Source organism: Cyrtonyx montezumae, unplaced genomic scaffold (genome assembly GCF_038088225.1).
Source record: "Cyrtonyx montezumae isolate F1298 unplaced genomic scaffold, pur_monq_1.0 scaffold_34, whole genome shotgun sequence".
Classification (NCBI taxonomy): Eukaryota; Metazoa; Chordata; class Aves; order Galliformes; family Odontophoridae; genus Cyrtonyx; species Cyrtonyx montezumae.
In genome coordinates, this window is record NW_027072039.1 from 1729175 (window position 1) to 1750670 (window position 21496).

Sequence of the window (21496 nt, forward strand, 5' to 3'; positions counted from 1 at the left end):
CCTTCTCAACTTCCAAATTTGTACAGCTTGCATCTATCTAGTTAAGAAGCAAATAAAGGAAATCCTAGGCTTTTAATCTTGAATTTCTCAGCAGGAGAAAAAGATTTTATAAATAAAGAGGATATATATTTTAATCTGCTGGTAAACAAACAAACAGACAAAAACAAAAAAAAACAGATAACATGATGCTTCAATATAATGAAACATTAAACTACGTACTGCATATTTCATCTGTAGGTATACCAATTAAATCTCATAGTATGACACACAGGAAAATGCTCAAAGTTGAATGAAATCTGCTGTAAGAGGAAAGTTACGGATGACCTGAGTGTAAAGCCAGACAATATTTGCTACGTATTCAGAATGTCTTTCCCACAGACATGCTGTGTAACCAAAAACTACAGAGAAAGGAGACAAAGACCCAGCAAAGGCAAGTGCTCAGAAAGGTTGCCTGTGCAAGCTGCACAGACTGCCTATGAGACTAGTATCAGGAGGAAATACTTTTTAGATGATTTTATACTGTTTTGTTCCAAAAAGCACTGAGTCTTACTGGACACAAGATACACTTCTCAAAATCTGTCCCTGACAGGTTTTAAGTATCGCTCCGTTAACTGAATTCATGTTTTTACTTTATTATTTTGCATTTAAGACTCCTGTCTTCTTCCTCCAGTGATTAAAACCAGGATCTAGGGTTAACAGTGGAGTCAGCAGTACTTCCAAAGAAGCAGTATACACAAATTATTTGCAGTCACTCTCCCATACATGACTTGATGACCTTCTGAGGTCCCTTCCAACGCCTACAATTCTGTGATTCTGTAATACATATTCATTCCAATTTCTTTGTCTATCTTTGTCTATCCAAAGAAGGATAGAATTAAGACAAAAGGACAGACAGCCTCCATGCTTTTTTTCCAAGACTGCAGGAAAGTAATCACAGCAAAAAGCCTGAGCACATCTCAAGAATGAGGCAGGAGATCATTTAATCATTCTGCACGGTGCATGAATAGGGCAGTAACCCCAGAAATGCTATATGCAGACACAAATCCCACAGGCTATATAAAGTCTTCAGAATTATTAAACTTCATGTTCACTATCATTAGTGAGTATATATAAAGATTTATTAAAAAAAATTTTTAAAAAATGGGAGAAGGCCTCAAAGATTAAGTGAATTAAAAAAAAATTATTAAGACTATACTCCTGTCAGCAGAGCAGCCACTCCCTTAAATGTCAAGTCTCTCTTCAAAAGAAATAGCTTATATCTCTAAATTTTAAAAAGTAAATGTTTGTTAAACAAATTAATACATGCAAAACAGTGTTCATTCTACGCTTGTTCCCCCAAAAAGCTGAAAAGTTTTTAAGTCTGAGGCACATACCCACAGGGCAAAATACCGTCTCACTTCAATAATCTTTTACAAAGAAAAAAAAACCAAAACAACTGCAAGAAGCTCTGCATTAGCTAAATGAGCTAAATGTAACACGTACATGCAGAAATATAAAAACTAAAATATACAACTGAGGTGTGTTAAAACAAGAAGCATACTTAAAACAACAGAATATACTTAGCCAGAAATCCTATGAGGAATGAAAATTCACCTGTTTTCTCTACTTACTTGGCTGCTTCTTCATTAAGAATCTTTAAATAATGTTTTACTGGGGAGAGAAGTTCTGGAATTTCCAACAGTGTATTTTGTAACAGAGGAGACTTCACGTGAGAGTATATGACTGGAACAAGAGCTTGAATTTCTGAGTCCAGACGAGACAGAGTGCTGACAATCAAAAAGAACTCTTGGGTTGAACACTGAAAAGAAAACAACGCCTAAATCATTACAGTGTACATTTTCATTATACCCTGCTTTTTTCAGGATTTTAAAAACCAGACAAAATACAATTAAGGCACTGCAATAGAACTACAGAATCACACCACATTCATAAGGTTAAATCAAATGTGCTGATAATAAAAAATTTAATTGTTTTAAGCACTATCTTTAGAAATCAGTCCAGAGGTGATCACCACTATTGTTATTACTGGGTGGAAATGTGTAATACACATGCAGTACGCAATAAGAAGAAAAACAGTATGGGCAGCAAATCAGCAGGCTGAGTATTTTCATGAGTATCACATGACATTCATGCAGGATTCTGCATCTACGTGCTGCCATTAGAATCCCAAGGCTGTAGTTTTGGCAAGAGAGCATTTGGAAAGGCAAGGTCAAGTGAAGAAATTGAGAGTTTTGGCACAACAGCACAGAAGAGAAAAGATCAAGCCAGAAGTCACTGTTTAAAATGTTAGTAACTATTGCCAGCTTCAGTGCCCAGCTGGTTACTGTCTATGTGACAAGATCGATGCATCACAAAATTCCTAGCAACCCCATGTAGTGGCCTTCACTTGCATAATTCTAGATAAGGAAATACGGAGAAAACAAGTAGTCACTCCTCTTTCACCCTCTCTTACCTACAGAGGTATGAAAAAGGTTCTTCTGTCTTCTTCAGGCAACTGACCAGGGTATTATTGAAAGGGAATCTCTAAGAGAGCAGCCAGCAACGCACAGTGCTGTTAGAGACTGCTTCTCAATACCCACAGAGCAGAAAAACCACATACCAGTTCCTTAAAATAAAATTCTCATCAAAACCAGAGACTTCTTGAAGAGAAGCAAGCTCCCATTTGTGCTGCAACATATGCACATACCAAAAGGAACCATAGCCCTGTGAGACACGTAACACCGGCTCGTCCTGGTTCATTGGGACCTTGGGACATTTACATTTCAGAAAGTTTGAAAAAAAGCTGCCAATAAAGAATTATATTTTCATACATTTTGGTTGGCAGGTACCTGACTATAGGAATACGTAATTAACCATGGTATTTCAAAGACAGGTTACATTCTGAATGATTTCAAAAACCTCAAATTCATTTTTGTTTCGTATACATGAAAGTTTGGGTAGAAGAGACCTACGAGAGGGCTTTTCTGCAACTGCTGAGTTTTACTAGCATTTTCTTTTGGTCTACCACTTGAGCTCTTAATACTCCATGAAACTATGAGCTCCCCTCTTCCTTTCAGAAACAAATCCACAAAGCACTAAATCTCATCATATGAAAGTTTTACCTGGTAGCCTAAATTTCCCTTCCACTAAATTAATCCAAATGTCTCTAGTTTTACTCCTCTGAATTACACTAAGTCCACTCTCTTTTTTATTAACACCCTTCAAATATCTCTAAGTCTTCTGTTGCCCTTTAATAACAATTTAACCAAATTATAATCTTTTAATCTTTCATCATAAACAACCCATTATTCATCCTCATGAAAATTTCATTTTTCCCCTGCACTTGCTGCTATTTATCAACGTATTTCTGATAATCTGGAACTTGCTTATAAAAGCTATGACAACAAAATAAAACAGAATAATAATGCAGTAAATCTGTCAATGGCGTTTGAAGTGAAAGCACAAAAGAAAGGTCTGAAAGTCTAAAGAAGTGATAAATCCAGGGTTGGACTCAAAGTCATAGTAATTTACAGTATGACTGTATCCATCCTCATCAACAGCCTTGATGCAGATAAAGGATAAAATTCTGCAACACTTCCTTTGGCTACCAAGTGTACACCTCAAGGATGCAAAGGCTGAAGCCTTGCCACAAAAAATTGTACTGTAGATTGCCAACAAACAGCATTAAATGATTAAAAGCAGAACAACATCCAGAAAAAAAGAAGAATGAAGAAAATACAGGCAGTATGAAATGCATAAACTAAATGGGTGTTTTTATGATTTGTTTTGTTTCAAAGTTATTTTTTTTTTAAGGGGAAAAGAAAGATTCAATCTGTGACTTAACTAGCTCATTATATATAAGGGGATGTCGAAGGCAAAAGTTATTAAGAGTACAATATAAAGTGTCTAATTAGTTAAAATCAGTTTGATTCTATTATGATGTTCAATAACTTTGGAGATTGGCAAATATTACTACAAAGAACGTAGTTGGACATAATGTTCCCAAGAAAAAGCTGAAAATAATCCTTTCATGCTTATTTGGAGTATTATTCTTTCCTCAGCTTGATCTCGGAAACACTGCAGGACTTTGCAACTAAAATTTTATGGCTCCAGTGCTGAACAAAGCAAACAGATAACTTGGAACAGATGCATAAAATGACTATGAAAAGCTGGGCTACATTAAAGTGGGACTAGTTCTTTTTAAATCCTAACTAACTTCACAGAAGCAATATATAACTGTGTATAACTGTGTTATAAATTAGAAGTTTTTAAAACACACTGTAAAAATAGTTTACGTGAAGCAGGATTAAGAGTCCTGCAACCACCAAAGATTCTCACAAGCCTGTTCAATGCTGTTGTTGAAGACTAATTTTGAAATGTTCTCAGTGACGTTTACAGCTTCTTTGGCACTGCTCAAATAACCTCAGAGCTGACAGTGATGTCAAATATTTTCATGCGGCAGTTCCTCAAACTATAATGAAAATGGTGTGGCTGCCATCAAGGAGGACACATGAAAGATGTGCAGCAGTATGACAGGTCTAACACCCTTAGGAGTACACCACTGAAAGCCATTGAGCATTGTTTACATTGGTGAAATGGTTTCCAATAGAGATCTAGAAGGGAGCCACTGAGACTACAGTGACAGCCACCGACCACTCCAAGTGAAAAACATTTCAAATTCAAAAAATGGGAATTGAAATGCAGCATTTGCTCATCACCTTCCAGCTAAAACAACTACCTTTAAGTTTTTAGTACACTGGATGTGTTGAAGTCAGTAACATTATACAAGGAGAATTTATTTTAAACATTTTATACAAACAATGAGTAATTTCAAGGAAGTATATAACAGGAATTAATATAATAAGAGGAAAAATAAAAAATAAAGTGCTTTTCTCCAAATCATCTGGATACCACAGAGCCTTTGATGAAATATCAGCTGTGGCTTCATACACACGTTCAGAACGCAACAGGTTTTGTTTTTCTAATGAAGAACCCAAAACAGGGGAGTCAGGAGCAGACTATACAAAAATGACATTTTATTACATGCCCTAACAAGGTTTGATTGACTTCACTCCCTCTGCAAGAAGACTTCGTGAAATTTTTCACTTTAATGTGTTCCATAAATTTGTTGTCTCTTTGTTGTGATGATTGCTGTACACTTTGGTGACCAAACTTTAGTGAAAAAAAAAGAAGTAATGCTTATAGAGCCAAGTGTACAAATAACATAAACGCTTAGAGATTAAATCTGTATACATATTTGTCTTCTGAAACACAGTTCACCTCAAAATATCAGAAAGCAACACTGGAATGGCTTTGTAGAGCACATTTCTAAATGTAGAGTGCACGTTTGTTCTGTACTGGTTTTAAACCCATTTAAGAATAGAACTCAGACAACTGTCTTGCTATTCTGCACACTCCAAGGCCATGCTGTCATCACTTTAACTGATAAAAAAAGAGAAAAGCAATTGTAGAGAAAAGCAATTTTGAGATGTGTTTTCCAGCAATGTGCTTCCATTGTGCAGTAGCTCCAAGCACATCTTAGACGAAAGTCTTGTTTCTCAGAGTTAGACAATACTACTGTTTCTAAGTTGGCTTTTGAAATTAACTTCTGAATGCTACCAAGAGGTCTTCAAATCTTTTCATCTCCAGCCAACCTTCTCTTGCCATAGAGAAGGGTAAGGCTATTTTCTGGTAAACAGCATTTCTGTCTCGGAAGGTGTCAGGTGCTGGAGCTGCAAAACTAAGAACAAGTAGTTCTTGTATTAATTCTGTTCTCCATAGCAACAGTAACATTGCTCTTGTCTCATTCCTGTAATTATCATTCCCACAATTCCCTTCCAGACTGGGGCAAAGTTGGAGCAGGCAATACCACCTTTGAAGCAATGCCTAATTTTTTTCCCCTCTCCTCCCCCTTTGTACAGGAACGCTGTACTAATTCCAGACCTTGGGTTATATTAGCAATGTTTTTTTGGTAGTTTGGGACAATGGGAGCTTGTGGAGGGCCAGATTAGCAATTGCAAATCTCTCCAATGGTAACAGATCATAAATCAACTTACAATTAAAACAGACCCATAAAATATACAATGATGACATACATATTCACCAGAAGAGTTCCTTGTAAAGATGTTTTGCCTTGCAAAGGTGATTCTGTAACAGAGTACAGTTTTTTCTTTCTTTTTCCTGTCTCCACCAGAGGTTACAGGCACAAACTTCATTGCACAGCAGAAGTTCTGCAGTGATTGATGTGAATGAAAGGTATTCTGAAAACTGACACAACACAGCCACTGCTGCACACTTCAGAAGCCTGCTTTTATGAAACTTATCTTCTCAGATGCTACCATCAATAAAGCCCAGAGAGCCTGAAAGATTAAGTACTTGTCAGATTTACCTATTTTTCCAGGAGTTAGTGAATACTGAGTTATCAAGACTACATTATGGCACATCAGCAATTAGAGTTAAGTGTCAATTAGTTAATTTGTCAGTGTGCTCCAATCTTACTGTATTCCTTAACAGGAATGAAAATGCAGAAGGGGAACCTCACATAGAACATATGGGAGGCGGACATCTGGAGTTAAAAGAATGGGAAACACTCCTCACAGAAACTGAAATGGCAAGCTTCGCCAGATAATCTGAACAATCATTCATGAAAACCAGTTACTTTGTGCTCTTGAATATGCATCTACTTTGAAGGTACCTTCTTTCAGTCAGGCTCGTGTTCACTATCTATCTAAACTTCATAATCTGCTTCCCAAAGTTTGCTTTTGTTTGTTTACTCAAAACACACCGTTTCACAGGGACACCGTCATCTACTCAAAGTACTACAGATTTTGAGGGATTACTCAATGCTTAGGACACTCTCTACTACATTCTGCTTTGGATAAAAAAGCTAGACTTTTACAATGGGAAGCTAATTCACCAAAGGCAGACTGCATGCTCAGAACAAGAAAATTTATTTTCCCTGCCCATTTACTTTTCCTAAGGGTTCTACTGGAACCCTCCTCCACTCATGCAACTTCTTTCCAACATCTGACTCACAAAGCACCCTACCACTGCTGTTGATAAGACAGATTACATCACCTCATTCCAAAAATAACATGAAAATCCATGACCTTTGAATGGTCCCACCTAAAATGCCAACTTTACAGCTGAAAGTGCAAGCAGTCTTACAACAGGAAGGAACAGCACCTGAACAAACAGATACAGACTAACACACAGACAAAAGGAAGAACAAGAAAGGAGTGAAGGACTGCCAGAATACAGATGTATTCCTACAAATCTTACCATGTATCACTGAACCTGAAATGAGTTAAACCATTAAAAAGTGATTACTTTTGGAAGTACCACTGTATTCTGTAAATTTTAGAGGACAGTGAAGTTGGTGCACACTCCCTCTTTTCACATACTTCATAAGGCAGTTCTCTGTTATCCATTCATTGAAATAAGAAAGTGTCTGTGTGCCTAACACTCTAACATCTTAGAGCCTTAAATAAAACCTGGGTTTCAGATTTTCAGAGAGATGAAGTCTTTGTACTGTACCATCCAAAGAAATTACAATTTTCCTCTCCATCTACCCACCTATTCTTTTATCTAAAACAAGCTGTCAAAACCTCTAAATTTAAGAGTGAAATAAAAGAACATGAAGTACTGCATAGGTGCTATTAGCACATTAATCTGCTTCAGCTAAGAATTGCCAGTGCCTCATTGCAAGTCATTCTTATTAAAATGTGATTTTATTCCAAATCAGAGAAATTTATAAACAAATTAACATTCATCTGAAAACAGCTAACTGTAGCCAAATGGTTTCACTTGCAAGTGTGATTTTAGATAAGTATACAGAATGCAATGCATTGTTTTAAAGGGAAATAACTGACAGCACAAGAACCTACTGCATCCTCTCATCTCACTGAACCCAGTAACTTAACACAGGAACACCTTCAATTTTTTTTCCTGTTTCCATTAGCAAAACACTGTATTTGTACTCTAATTCTACTAAAACATTTCTCCTTTGAACAACACATCGCTGATAACATGCAAGATAACATAAGAGTCTACCATAAGGCAAAATCATTTTTATAAACTTGTATCCCTTTATTATACAGCTATCTGTAGCTTTGTTCTTGCTAATAAGAAAATATTTTAAACACGCATGCAAAATTGATGAAATATATACTGAGATAGAAACACAGCGTTAGAAAATAATAAATAAGGATAGTCATGGATATACCTTTTTATGAAAAACACTGCAGAGGCCTCTCTCTAAATCTGGCAGCTTACAAAGAAGATTCTGAATCTGGCCAAACACGCTGGATTCTGACAGGAGAATTTCAGACACAGCATCAAGCCGGGCATTTATTTCACTGTAAGAGATAAATCACAAGCTTGATGAATAAAGCTCTTTCTATGAAGAAAAGAGATGTGGCTAGTCAACTTTTTTCCATGTTTTCCACCCCTTTTTTCTTTTTTAACATTTTGACTATGGCCGCATTCTCATGAAGATAAGTAGAATTTACAAATGTGTAAAATAATCAGCTTTCATTAAAGATACAAACAACACTCTGGACATGTTAAATCATTTGCCCCCTCTATGCTCAAAACAGCTCTGTATATACTGTGCCACTGCCTACACATTCATCTAATGATATGTAAAATGAGCAACACTCATTCCTGAATATGATACTTTAAATTTGCAGACAAGTACCAGACTGGGAGTTGGGGAGGGGAAGGAGGAATTTGCTTTTTAATCACATCTAACATACTTTATCGCAACACAGGATAAATGTTTGTTACCATTTTACCCCTCTACTTTTGACACAGAGCAATGATTGATAATCAGAACCACATTAGGATTTTGTCTTTTTCAAAAATTGTATCATGCATCTCCATATTCCAGGACTGAAGACAAATAATCACAGACTCAGAGAATCACAGAAAGGCTTGGGTTGGAAGGGGCCTCAAAGCACACCCAGATCCAATCTTCTGCCATGGACAGGTTCCCACCCTCCAGGCTGCCTAGGGCCCCTCCCAACCTGGCCCTGAGTGCCTCCAGGGTTGGGGTACCTACAGCTTCAGTAAACGTTTTCTTACTTGAACAAATAACTATACAGTTTTATGCACCTTCCTTACAAAGAGATAAACTCCTCACTTTTTTGTTTTCGTGGAAACCAAATTAAACCAACACTTTCTCTATGAAAAGATTGAGATCAGAGGTACATGAGTGTGTTCAAAACACTCAGTCCTTCGGAACATGAACAAAAGCACCTTCAGTGCACGTAGCCCAAAGGAAACCTGGCCAAAGCAAAAGGTAGCTATCTTGCTTTCAGACAGCAGCAAAAGAGATATGTCAAGGATGAAAAGCATGGTTCCTCTGAATTTAGGTTTTCCATGTTCAGGCTTTATCTCCATGGTACTTGTACACACTTCCAAACAAAGTTAACTGTGTAAAAGCTGCTGAAATTTCATGACATAAATACCTCTTTTCCAGATCAGATCTTTTCCCAGAGTCTCTAATCAGTGTGCCCCCAGAAACACAATATACATACCTGTAAGTTGGAAAGTAGGCAAATGGAAAGTTTCCAACAAATAACTCTGAGCCTGAAACATGATATTCCAGGAAACTTAAAAAATCTCACAGTCAATTCAGTGTTTATTAAAAAAAAAAAAAAAACATGCCTTTTCATCCAACTAGACTTTATCCAACATTGTCCCCCTGAGACAAGAACGTCCATAAACCACATTTATCACACTGCTGCTGCTGTGCATGTCCACCCATCTTTGAAGGCTAGGAAGAAAGCACTAATTTGATGCTGTCGCTTCATGAGCTAGCCAAGCATGCACATGGCAAATGCAGCCAGCCCTCATATATTCTCACAGACTGTGAGATGTTCAGCATAGGCAAGCAAACAGTAAACCCATAATCCAAACATATATAATGTATAAATGTATATATGCCCATAATCTAAGGGGGAGACTGACTGTCTTGCTTGCAATGCCCAATGTCTATGGCTTTTATACCAGAACTGCCATGTCACTTGAGGCTATAGCTTCTAACAAATACTACCTGTGAGAAATTCTGAAAAATCAGGCAGCTCCACAGACTGCAGACATTAGAACAGAATAGCAGCCAGAGGCCTCTGGTCCCAAAGGCAGCTAAATCTAAGATGCCTTTAACTTTTATTACACCACACGTGAAAGGGAGAGCATCATGACTGCCTGTGCACTCAAGATACACGGAAGTCTAGTAGCATTTAAGTGGCAGGATTTTTCAGTGACACAATGCTGTATCCTAGAACAGTAAAACCATTCCCTCATCCATCATACATAACAATACACCAGTTCTCAGTGTGGCCTGGCCATACAACTCCAAGATTTGTGATGCCTCTGTCTGTGAGGATTCAGAGAATGCAGAGGTCTTGTTTCACAGCCACTGCAGGGAACAGGGATGGACTCCTCCACCCTGGCCCCAGACAGCTTGGGAACGAGCTGCATTGCCTCCAAACTGGATGGCAAGCTTTCAGATTACACTACAGGCCCCAAAATCTCTCTGACCTGACAGGTTTTTCTCCCAACCCAAAGCTGGGAGACATCAGACTTCACAGGCTCTACTCTGCATGCTGTGAGAACACCATCTTCTTCCTGACCCTGTCCCACTCCTCCAGAAACACCAATTATCACATAGCTAAACACTTCTGCTGCTGCTCTGGGCAGCCAGGCAGCCTTTAGATAGCAGGAGCAGAAAGCAGCTACCAACAGTGTAACTGCTTTAAGGAATAGCAGCTGCTTTCACATACAACACACCTCCATTTAAAATTTTATCTCTAAGAACCACAGCCACATACCTCCTGACAACCAGCATTGTACTAGCAGGGCTACACAACTAAACAATCAATGAGCAAGCTATTGGCCTTCACACCGTTTATTTGACACAGCAGATACAAGTCTTGTGCCCCAGTCAGTGAGGCTCTCTGAACGACAGCTAGATAATGGAAAGGAAATTGGGATGTGTTAATGTCAGTGACAAAATAATAAAGCACTCTGTGTGTGTGTAACTTTGAAGCTAGCTAAAAGTTATGTTGAAACTCTGAAAGGTCAGTATCATCAGCCATGATTAAATTTTCACAGTGAGTTATTAAAACTTGCTGTACTCGAGACCTTGGAATGCTCCTCAGTATGAGAGTGAACAAGGCTGCTAAATTACAAACACATGCATCTTAAGGGAGAAAATCATCTCTATTTTTATTATAAAAAAAACATCTAAGCAACACACATATCCCAGAACACTGCCACTAAATGCAAACAGCATAACTGGACCTATCCGGCCATTTGAAAACATGCAACAATATGTAAAATTGATGTAGATATTCAAAAAACTCCTCCCTTCAAAGCTTAGTCTATGCTTTAATCATCTTCACATATGGCTATGGTACTGTAGCTTCAGCAATTTAAAACTAAGCATCCATACAGTTTTTCTGCCTTAATCCTACAAATCAGAAAGGGTCAGGAGAATGGCAACCAGTATCAGATGACCCACTTTCTCTACCTGTAAACAAAACATGCTGGGATTCCTATTTTGAAAGCCAGGACTGTGAAGAGTTATATAAAACTGCACATAACTGGGGAAGGAGGGACGAGAAAGAGAAATGACAAAAACAGCCAGATGATAAACTTCAAAAAATGATTTTAAACTTTAGAGTATTTTTACTTATACTAATAAACACTTTGTGGAGACCAGTGTATTACACTGATCAGTCAGTAAACTACCTGAAAATAAATTTATTCTGCACTGCACAATTATTCAGTGTACAGTTTGAGCTTCCTAATCTGTGTATGATTTACAAGAAAATTAAAAAATAAAAAAATCTGCCATTAGAAAATCTGAATCATTATTCAAAGAAAGTCAGCAACTGATGCTAAGAAACTGTCTCATATTTTATATGCTGGCTTCTATTCTGTTCTCTATTTAGGTCCACTATTAGCATATTCTTTCCCTTCTGTATAAATCATGTCAAAAATCTGAATTTTATCCAGTTTTCCAAGCAATCATCTGCAAAATAACGCAACAGAAGTCAGATGACTCAAAGCAAAACTCTTACTTCTGCCATACTCTCCATCTAAGAATAGCATCATGTTGTGGTTTGAAACTACGACACATCATTAATACAATACTAAAAACATTTTGCAATGTATTTAAATATATTTATTCCAGTATTTTAGAAGAACTACTTGAAATAAAACCATATGATACTGCCCTCTCTTATTGTGCTGCTAAATATGCAAAGAAAAAAGAAAATTTGCAAATATTTGAATCCTGCACTAAAAATTATTTTGCCATAACAGAAGACTGAATAAACAAATGCAGTGCACTGAATTAGTTCCTTGATATCTTCTTAATCTGAATCAGCAATTCCAACAGACCTAAAAGATGTTTAGATATCTTTCATACAGTGAAGCAAGCCCAACATTTTTAGATGTGATACTTACTTTAAAGCATACTGAAACTAATTATGCAACTGCTGCAAAAGAACCCAATGTCGGCCGCGCAAAGTTTTATACTTAAACAAGGCAAATAATTACAAATAAGATTCTGTTATATATCTTATAACTTACAATAAACGTAGTAAATATGGGTTCATTCATCATAGGCAACTCCAGTATGGTGAAAGTAGAGAATTAAAATTAATTTAACTAAATTTGTTCAAAGATCACAGCAATATGTGAAATACAGTGGATATTCTAAAAATATAATAACGCATGTGCAACATCAAAAGCTGCTTCCTGTAATCTGCATCTAAAAGCAATGTGTAGCAGCCTCCTCCCTGATTACTTTTAACAAAGAAAATGTATTACCTAAACATTAGGAAAACCCAAGAGGCACATGGATATCTCTTGTGCCTGTAAAAATCCCTGCATGGTAGATCACAGGGAGCATGCCCTGGGGAGATAATGTTTCCCTGCTGTCCAGTTCTATGCTCCACATCTCTGACACCAGCTACTTTCAAACACATGGCAACACGAGGCTAGAAACTTCTGCCTTATATTTTGTCACATTGCCTTATTCTTGATCTGCCTGCAGAGCGCTGTTTGCAGTTGAGCAAATCAGATGAGTTTATACTATATTCAAAAACTGTGCACAGTGCTTTCTGCTTTAAATCACACTCCTCTCACAACCATCAATTACAGGTATCAGAACACAAAGCCACGGCAGAATTACCACTAGGCAATCAGTAAACTGTGTGAGCTTTTACAACAGCCTGTGTGGCTTTTTACTTCAGTGGCACCCTCTAGAATCTGACTTCATGGGCTAAATCTTGAACTGTTCAACTGCTATGACCACTGCAATTTATTCGTTATCACCAATTAAAGAGTAGAAACAAGTATAATAATGATTGCCACAATGAAATTCAAGTCAAAACTAAAAAAAATTAACAACTTCCCGGATCTTTCATTTGGTTTTCCATACACAGGAGAAATAGAATCATTTACTCTCAAAGTCACATCTCCTTCCCCTGTACAGAGGTCCAGCATTCCCATAAGTAAACACAGAGCCATGAACAGACAATTATTCTTGAATGGGCTTCAAATACTTAATGGCAATACACAAATACTATAAACTTCATCTTCACATCTGTTAAAAGAATGTAAAAAAAATGCAAATGGCAATCAAACACTTTTGTTTATGGTCACACACAGTGTATTTCAGTTATTTGTGAGGAAAAAAAGGGAATTGTTTACTACTTTAGCTTACATGAATGCATGCCTGATTACATTTTTATAAAGTTAGTGACAACATTCAGTGGTACCAAAACACAGCTAGCAAAAATGAATGAATACATGTGATGATGTTGCAGTCTTTTTCTTTTCTATATCAATTTTGAGATTTCAGGCATATGTTCTAACCTGCATTTGTGCATTTCATATTGGCGCTGACACTATAAAGTCTTGATGCTTAGGAGGAAAATTTAGCCCCTGGAATTGTGCTGTAGGAGGGACAGATTTAATTCCGAAATGTCTGCTGTAAAACAAGATTCTAAGCCAGGTCTGGATGCTGATGGTATGAAAAAGTAACCAGATAAATTCTGAATAAAGATGAATTTATTTAAAGACTTCAGGTAGCTTGCTTTATTATCCAGATGCCTTAGATAGGGGAACAAGGTCAAAGTCAAACATAAAAGACTTTCCTGTAAGCTGTGTAGAGATATATAAATACAGTAGAACAATACAATACATTCAAAGCAAGAGGAATAAGAATGATCTGGTTTTATATTAAGAAAGACATCACTGCCAACATTCCTATAAAGGGATTCTCTTAATCTCAGTTCTGTTAGACATTTCCTCCAAGGCAGTGTGCATTAGGAATACTTCCTCCTCTCTGAAGGGATGTTAGGAACCATCTGCAGTTCTGAGACTGCTAAAGCTATGGTCATTCTATGCTCTTGCACAAGTTATTCAGACTAACAGAAATTATTAGTACTATGTCTTATGTCTTTGAAAAAGTGTTATTAAAAGCATCATTTCATCCAGAACAGAAAGAAACAGGGCATTACAAAGGCTACTAGAAAAATGGGAAAAATAGAAATCTTGTTTGTGAAGGGTAATTAAAAATATGGTTTATTCAGTTTTGAAAAACAAAGCTTAAAATGTTTTTGGCAGCTGTCTAAATAAATACATTTACCCTCCTTCCTTGAGGTTTAAGCATCAACTCTAACTAGAGAAAGATCAAACGAGTATAAATCAATTACATATATAATCGAGCTAGAAAACACACTCAAAACAAAAGGGCATGAAAGTCCTTTAACCACTTCTGCTAATAATGTGTCCTGGAGGCAAGCACATAAAACCAGTGGAACACGCTGGGAGGTTGGTGTGTATACATGAGGCTAAAATGTATGCTCACCAGAGATTTTAAGCATGTGATTTGTTGGTACCCCTGGAGGCCTCACTGCCACACACCTGATGTGGTCAATAATATCTTTAACTCCTTAATTCCACCTTTTTGCACATGCATTCATGGCCTGGATGAATCAGGAGTGATGCTTCTGTCCCCAGTCTTTCTCCACAGAGTGCAAGGACAGGACTCCTGGTGGACTGGGCAATGAAGACACCTATTTTCCTGTAGAGGGTTTTTATTTTTTGCTCTATGTTTGCCCTAGTACACTTAGCACGTTCTGTAGCTTGCAGCACATATGAAAAGAAACACACACATCTTCAAGACATGCATCAAGTTGTGTGAGTAGGCAATGGGTTTTTTTCTCCTATCTCTGTGCAGGCTAACACCGACAAGACCTACTGACCCCAAAGCATGGAACATGCGTTCTCTGCTTGCAGTTGTATTACTTCTGGACTGTGTATGCTTAAGGAGATCTGCCATCTGTAACCACATCCCTAACCTTCTTAAGCTAACTTCACACATAACACAGTGAAATGCTAAGACATGCAACAGAATATTAAAGCTCCCCATGGATCACTCAGTCTGCCCATGCTACTTCAAATCATGAACACTTCAAAATAAAATAGGTACTGTCTTAATAAGAGAGCCAGAGTGTTGTGCAATCTAACATGTTCATGTCACCAACAGAACAAACATTTTATCACTTCAAGTTACCTCCCCACCATGTAAGCTTTCCAAATTATGCAGCTAACACTTTTCTAACTCATAAACTAAGTAATTTTGCAAGAAAGGGATACAAGAACATTTCCCTGGTTATCTTTCGTTCAGATGCCAAAGTATCTAACTTATCCCCGGCTACATCACTAGAAATGCAACTTCATGATATCCACCCACTAGTATTTAAGATATTCTCTCTCTCCAGAAATAGACTAGGAAAGAAAAACCTCTTATGCAATGTATTCTATTCTATACATACAGGCCACACAGTTCTCTGCATACACATTCCCCTACTATGGCAATAAATTGCTCTGAATGATATATCCATCATTTATCTCAAGTTCTACTTTAAGCACCTTATCACAGTTTTATTAGCTTTACAGCCTGATATAATATGGAATTAAACAGACTACATGTAACTGATACACCCATCTGCCTTTTTTAGGTTTGAACTCTGTTAAATTCCAACCAATCCTGACAAGGTGGAAGAAGGTTTGACCTCATAGTAACCAACTTCCTACAGCCTGTGGAAAAACCAACAGCTGGGCAAGGCACAGGCACAGATTAGTAACCAGTGAGAAGGGTATAGTACTGGGTCAACAGTTACATGTTCTGTTCAGACTCCTTGACCCTAGAAGCAAAACAGCCAGAGCTTGGAGTTAGCTTTAACACCCCAGGAGTATGACTGGGAGATACAAGAGTAACTGCAGGAAAGGAATAACCACGGATGAAACCACAGAACCATGAAATGGTTTGGGTTGCAAGAGACCTTTGAAATCATTTAGTTCCAACCCCCCTGCTGTCAGCAGGGACACCTCACTCTAGACTAGGTGCTCAAAGCCCCATCCAGCCTGGCCTTGAATGCTTCCAAGCATCCTGGTTCCAGTGTCACATCACCCTCACAGTAAAGAATGTCTTCCTATTATCTAGCAAAATTCTCCGCTATTCCAGTTTAAAACCATTTCCTGTTATCCTGTCACTACATGCCTTTGTAAAAAGTCCCTCCCCAGCTTTCTTCTACCCCTTCAGGTATTGGAAGACCACTATAATGTCCCCTAAGAGCTTTCTCTTCTCCAGGCTGAAATGCCTCTCAGCTCTCTCAGCTTATCCTCGCAGCCCACTGATCATCTTTGTGGCCCTCCTCTGGACCTACTTCAGCAGCTCAATGTCATTCTTGTGTTGGGCCTCCAGAACTGGATGCAGTACACCAGGTGGGGCCTCATGATAGCAGAACAGAAGGGAAGGATTACCTCCCTTGATCCACTGGTCAGACTTCTCTTGATGCAACCCAGGATTACAGTTGGCCTTCTGGGCTCCAAGCACACATTGCCAGCTCTTGTTGAGTCTTTTTATCAGCCAACACCCCCAAATTCTTCTCCTCAATGCTGCATTCTCAAGCCTTTCTCTGCCCAATCTGTATCTGTGCTTGGTATTGCCCTGACACAGGAATACGATTGTGCTCATAGCCTTCTTGGACTTCATGAGGCTGTCAAGGGCCCACCTCTCAAGCCTATCCAGGTTCTTCTGCATGGCATCCCTTCCCTCTAGCCTGTCAACTGCACCACTCAGCTTGGTATTGTCTGAAAACTTGCTGAGGGGGCAACTCTATCCCACTGTCCACGTTGCCTACCAAGACATTAAACAGCATTGGTCCCAGCAGCGATCCCTGAGGAATGCCACTCTTCACTGGTCTTGGACACCGAGGCATTGACCACAACTCTTTGAGCAGAAGTATCCAGCCAATTCTTTATCCAATCAATGGTGCATCTATCAAAACCGTTTTTGTACAATTTTATGACTGGGATGTCATGCGATACAGTGTCAAACATTTTGCACAAGTCCAGGTGGATGACATGAGTTGCTCTTTCTTTATCGACTGATGTTGTAGCTGTAAAAGGCCACCAAATTTGTCAGGCACAACTTGCCCGTTGTGAAGACATGTTGGTTACCACCAGTCACGTCATCTTTATCTTCCATGTGCCTTATTAGGGCCTTCAATAGGATCTTCTTCATAATCTTGCCAGGCGCAGAGCTTGTAGTTCCCTGGATCTTCTTTTTTTTTTTTTTTTCCTTCTTGAAAATGGGCTTTATGACTCCCCTTTTCCAGTCAGTGGGTACTGCATGAGATTGCCATGATCTTTTAAATATGATGGACAGCGGCTTGGCAACTTCTTCCATCAGTTTCCTCAGAACCTGTGGATGGATCTCATTGGGTCCGACAGACTTGTGCACCTTCAGGTTCTTTAGATGGCCTTTAACATGATCTTCAATTACAGCAGGCATATCTTCCTTCTCCTTCCTTTCTCCATCACCATGAAAAGACTCATCTTAAAGAAATGAGGATTCTGATTGCCTTGTACTTCCCTTCATACCACAACCACAGGACAACATATCCATTATATACACATGGAAGTCAAGATAATGCTTCTATAACTTGCACAAATACAACTTGTAGAAAAAACAGTAACTTTCCCAATTTCTCCTTAAAAAAAACACAAACACAAAATGAAACAGTCTTCAGTGACTGATAATTCTTATTGTTACTATCTTAGTACAACCAGGCAAGTGAGGAACTTGCACCTTGTTTAGTTATGCCTGTTTATTTTTTTCAAAACTGCACATGCCTAATGTTTAAACACCTAATGCTTTTCTTGGTATTCTCTAAATACATTACACCACTGATGATCTAATGGATGCCTTCAGGATTGCCCAAGTAATCAGTCTGTATACTTTCTACCTTTATTAAACTCGACATAGTGTTTTTCCAATGAAAACTTAGTCATCATTCCAGGTGTTTTTCAACTTCAAGGCAAAAAGCCGTAATTACACTCTCACTTTTTGATGTGCTAGAGTAAATGCACCTACCTACTGACTGAACAGACTACAGTACAAAAATCTTACTTCCAGTGAAGATGTCACTCCAGGAGGCACAGGTGAATTACACAGTTTTCTTTAAGTGCACTTGTTTTCATTACTGAAAACAGTACTACTGGATGTCAGATCTGCTACTAAGCATGTGAAATTTCAACTCCTAGCCAGGTTGGAAAATATACATAGAAACAATATGGCATTTTTCACTTCAAAGACTATTGCCATCTCAAAGAAATGAGATATCTCATAAAACTTCCTGCTACACTGAGAAAAAAAGAGTGAAAAAGGAGAAGACTCAGCTCTCAAGGAGTAACAAAGAGCAGAGAAGAAACAAAAAATCAAAACTGCTAACTTCTGCCATTGGTTCTGCACTGAATCAATTAAAATTTCCTGGTTAAAGAAGAAACCCTGAAGTCTCCTAGTAAGATTTTTTCGTATCCCTTGTGGCCAGACAAGTGTGCATGTACCATTGTTGAAGACCATTTCACCTGTGGTATCACATGTAATCATCTGCAAGCAAAGTGGTTAAAGCCTTTCCTTTACAAGTTCTTAAAGTCAGTGCTGGCCTCCCATGAGCCCTGAGCCTGTGCTCTGGCTCCCCCCACTGACAACTGTACAAACAATTCCCAAAAGGCTGTAGGGTGCCTATAAGGCTGCAAAAGATTTAAAGTAATTTATTTCGGTTTATTTCTGAAAAGTGGACCAGAAATTGTACCCATATGTTTTTAAGGTGAACACCAGGCAGGTCATTCACTTCCCTAAAGTCTAATAGAATTTAGGAAAGGTAAAGCCATTTTTAAGTGAGTAAATACTATACAAGCTATTATCAGAAGAAAAAAAAAAGACATACTGAAATCAATATATCAAATCCTTGCAAGAAGTGTCCATGTCATACTGCCTCACCAATATGGCTCCTACAAAGGAAACAGGTCTCTGATACTTCATATCAGAAACAAAGGAAGGGGAAAAATAAGTTATTAGATGATCTCCAGAGGTCCCTTCCAGCTTCTACAGTTCTGAAAACCATTTTCTGTACAGTAAAGTTGAAGAGATAAACACAGTAACTGAGTAAATTCCACACTGATAACTCTCAAGAAATTCACATTCAAAGGAAGAGATCCAGGAACTCAAATTGCAGGCAACATATATCATATGGAAAGACTGAGTCAATAATGTTTTTATTTATTCTGTATTAAAGGTCTAGTTCTACAGTCCAATAAAGCCTGCAAGGGGAAATTAGAAGAGGCAGAGTCCATTTCAAGAAAAAGTGAGAACAAGCATGATACATATTACAAAATAAAGTATTTCTCATCATTACAAAATAAATCATAGCTTAAAATATATAAGTGAGGAAACAGACATCACGTTTGCAAACTAATAAAAAGGAACACTTAATAAGCAACACATTTACAGGAATAACAGTAAAATATCTAGTAAAATACAGTAAGGATGCAATTATCTGTGAGGCAAGAAGTAGGTGACACATGACCAGTACATAATACATCCACAGTCTGAAAGAGGATTTAAATTATAACTGATTAGAAACGGTACAAAATCTGATTTCTGCACACCAATCTCTTCATTGCTCCAAACCAACCATCCTGAACTACTTAGATCTTCTGTGCCCAGCACAGCTTAACTGTCTAAAACCTTCATATACAATATCCATATCTAACATACTTGCAGAGTAAACTCTACTATGGATCTCGGATCTTTGGGAAAAATAAACACTGACAATACTCAGTGTCCTAATTTTAATATTTAGATTTAGCCTATGAAAAAGAGAAGTCTAACCTGGATTTCATGAGTGGTTGGATTACCCATTTCTTCAGTCTCCGACGACCAAAGGAAGTTTTAGTATGATCCAAGACCCAGAGCAGGCTTCCTTTCAATTTCAAATCAGTCTAAAATAATGAAAATAAACATAATTATTTTTAATTTAACAATCAATAGCATAGCTAAAAGATTTTTACTACGCTACAAAAACTGTTAATTTGGACTACAAAATATTTCAACTAAAGCACGTTTATTAATGTTTCTAATGAATAACACCTTGTACAAAACTTGTCCAGCAGTAATGAGTTACTTGAATGTTTTTTCTTTAGCCAGAAAATGTTTGTAGAAAATGAATCCAATAAATTCAACATGTTAAATTATGTCTGTACATAAACCAGTAGTACAAATGAAAAACAAACACTATTGCATCTGTATCACCTGACTGCTCTTGCTCAAGCAGTCTTAAAACTTTAGGAAAATTCTTTGTTATTGAAAATACAATAAAGTTACTAACTCACACTAAAGCCCATTAGAGATTATCTTTCATTTATACCTCTTAAAATATAATCCCCTTCAGTCTGATCCCATTCAAAATAATCTAAACATCTGAGTGAGATTTACAAACTAACTTAACCAACTTCATCAGGAGCAGTATGTCAAGCAGCTCTGAAAATCTCAGTAATTAGAAAAAAACCACTATATTTTTCCTTACCTGATTCTGTAAAATTTCAAGATTTTTCATTGTTGTCCCATTAATTGTCATGTATTCAGTTTCACTTGACAACTGTTTGAAATTGCTGAGGAGAGGAAATTCAGAAGCTATATTTGAAATACCAGAGCATATATAATAGTTGAATTCCACTAAGTTTCACAGAGAATTCATTGATTATATGAAGCACCAAAAAAATTATGTAATGAACTAAAATCTAATCAAATAAATATAAAATGAACACCAGTAACATTTTATTTTACTCCTTGGGAAAACAAGATTTGAAGACTCAGCTACTCTGTTTCTCATAATGATTCCAACAAAGCTCAGAATACAATTCAGTTTTTCTGTCACCTAATTCTGATGCACTCGGTAGGAAAGAACTGTGCCTTCTTCAGTCTGTGATGGAACTGAGGAGGTAGTCACTTTTGTTAGTGTTCTGATCACTACAGGACTAGGGGCAGGATAATACTAAGAGAATTAATACTTTGAGAGCAGAACAGACTTGAACATCATTCATTATCAAAACAGAATATACCAAAACACACATTCTTATTTTC

At 37.6% G+C, this 21496-nt stretch overlaps 1 protein-coding gene across 1 annotated transcript in view; it reads right to left on the reverse strand.

Annotated features, from left to right (window-relative positions):
- The window catches only part of MSH3 (mutS homolog 3), a 107085-nt gene that overhangs the window by 44023 nt on the left and 41566 nt on the right, over window positions 1-21496 (reverse strand). The window contains exons 11-14 of the mRNA XM_065745232.1: window positions 20940-21024; window positions 20246-20355; window positions 8204-8336; window positions 1611-1798 (exon numbers count right to left, since the gene is read on the reverse strand). Coding sequence (XP_065601304.1) covers window positions 1611-1798; window positions 8204-8336; window positions 20246-20355; window positions 20940-21024 — 516 coding nt within the window. The remainder of the gene's footprint in view (window positions 1-1610; window positions 1799-8203; window positions 8337-20245; window positions 20356-20939; window positions 21025-21496) is intronic.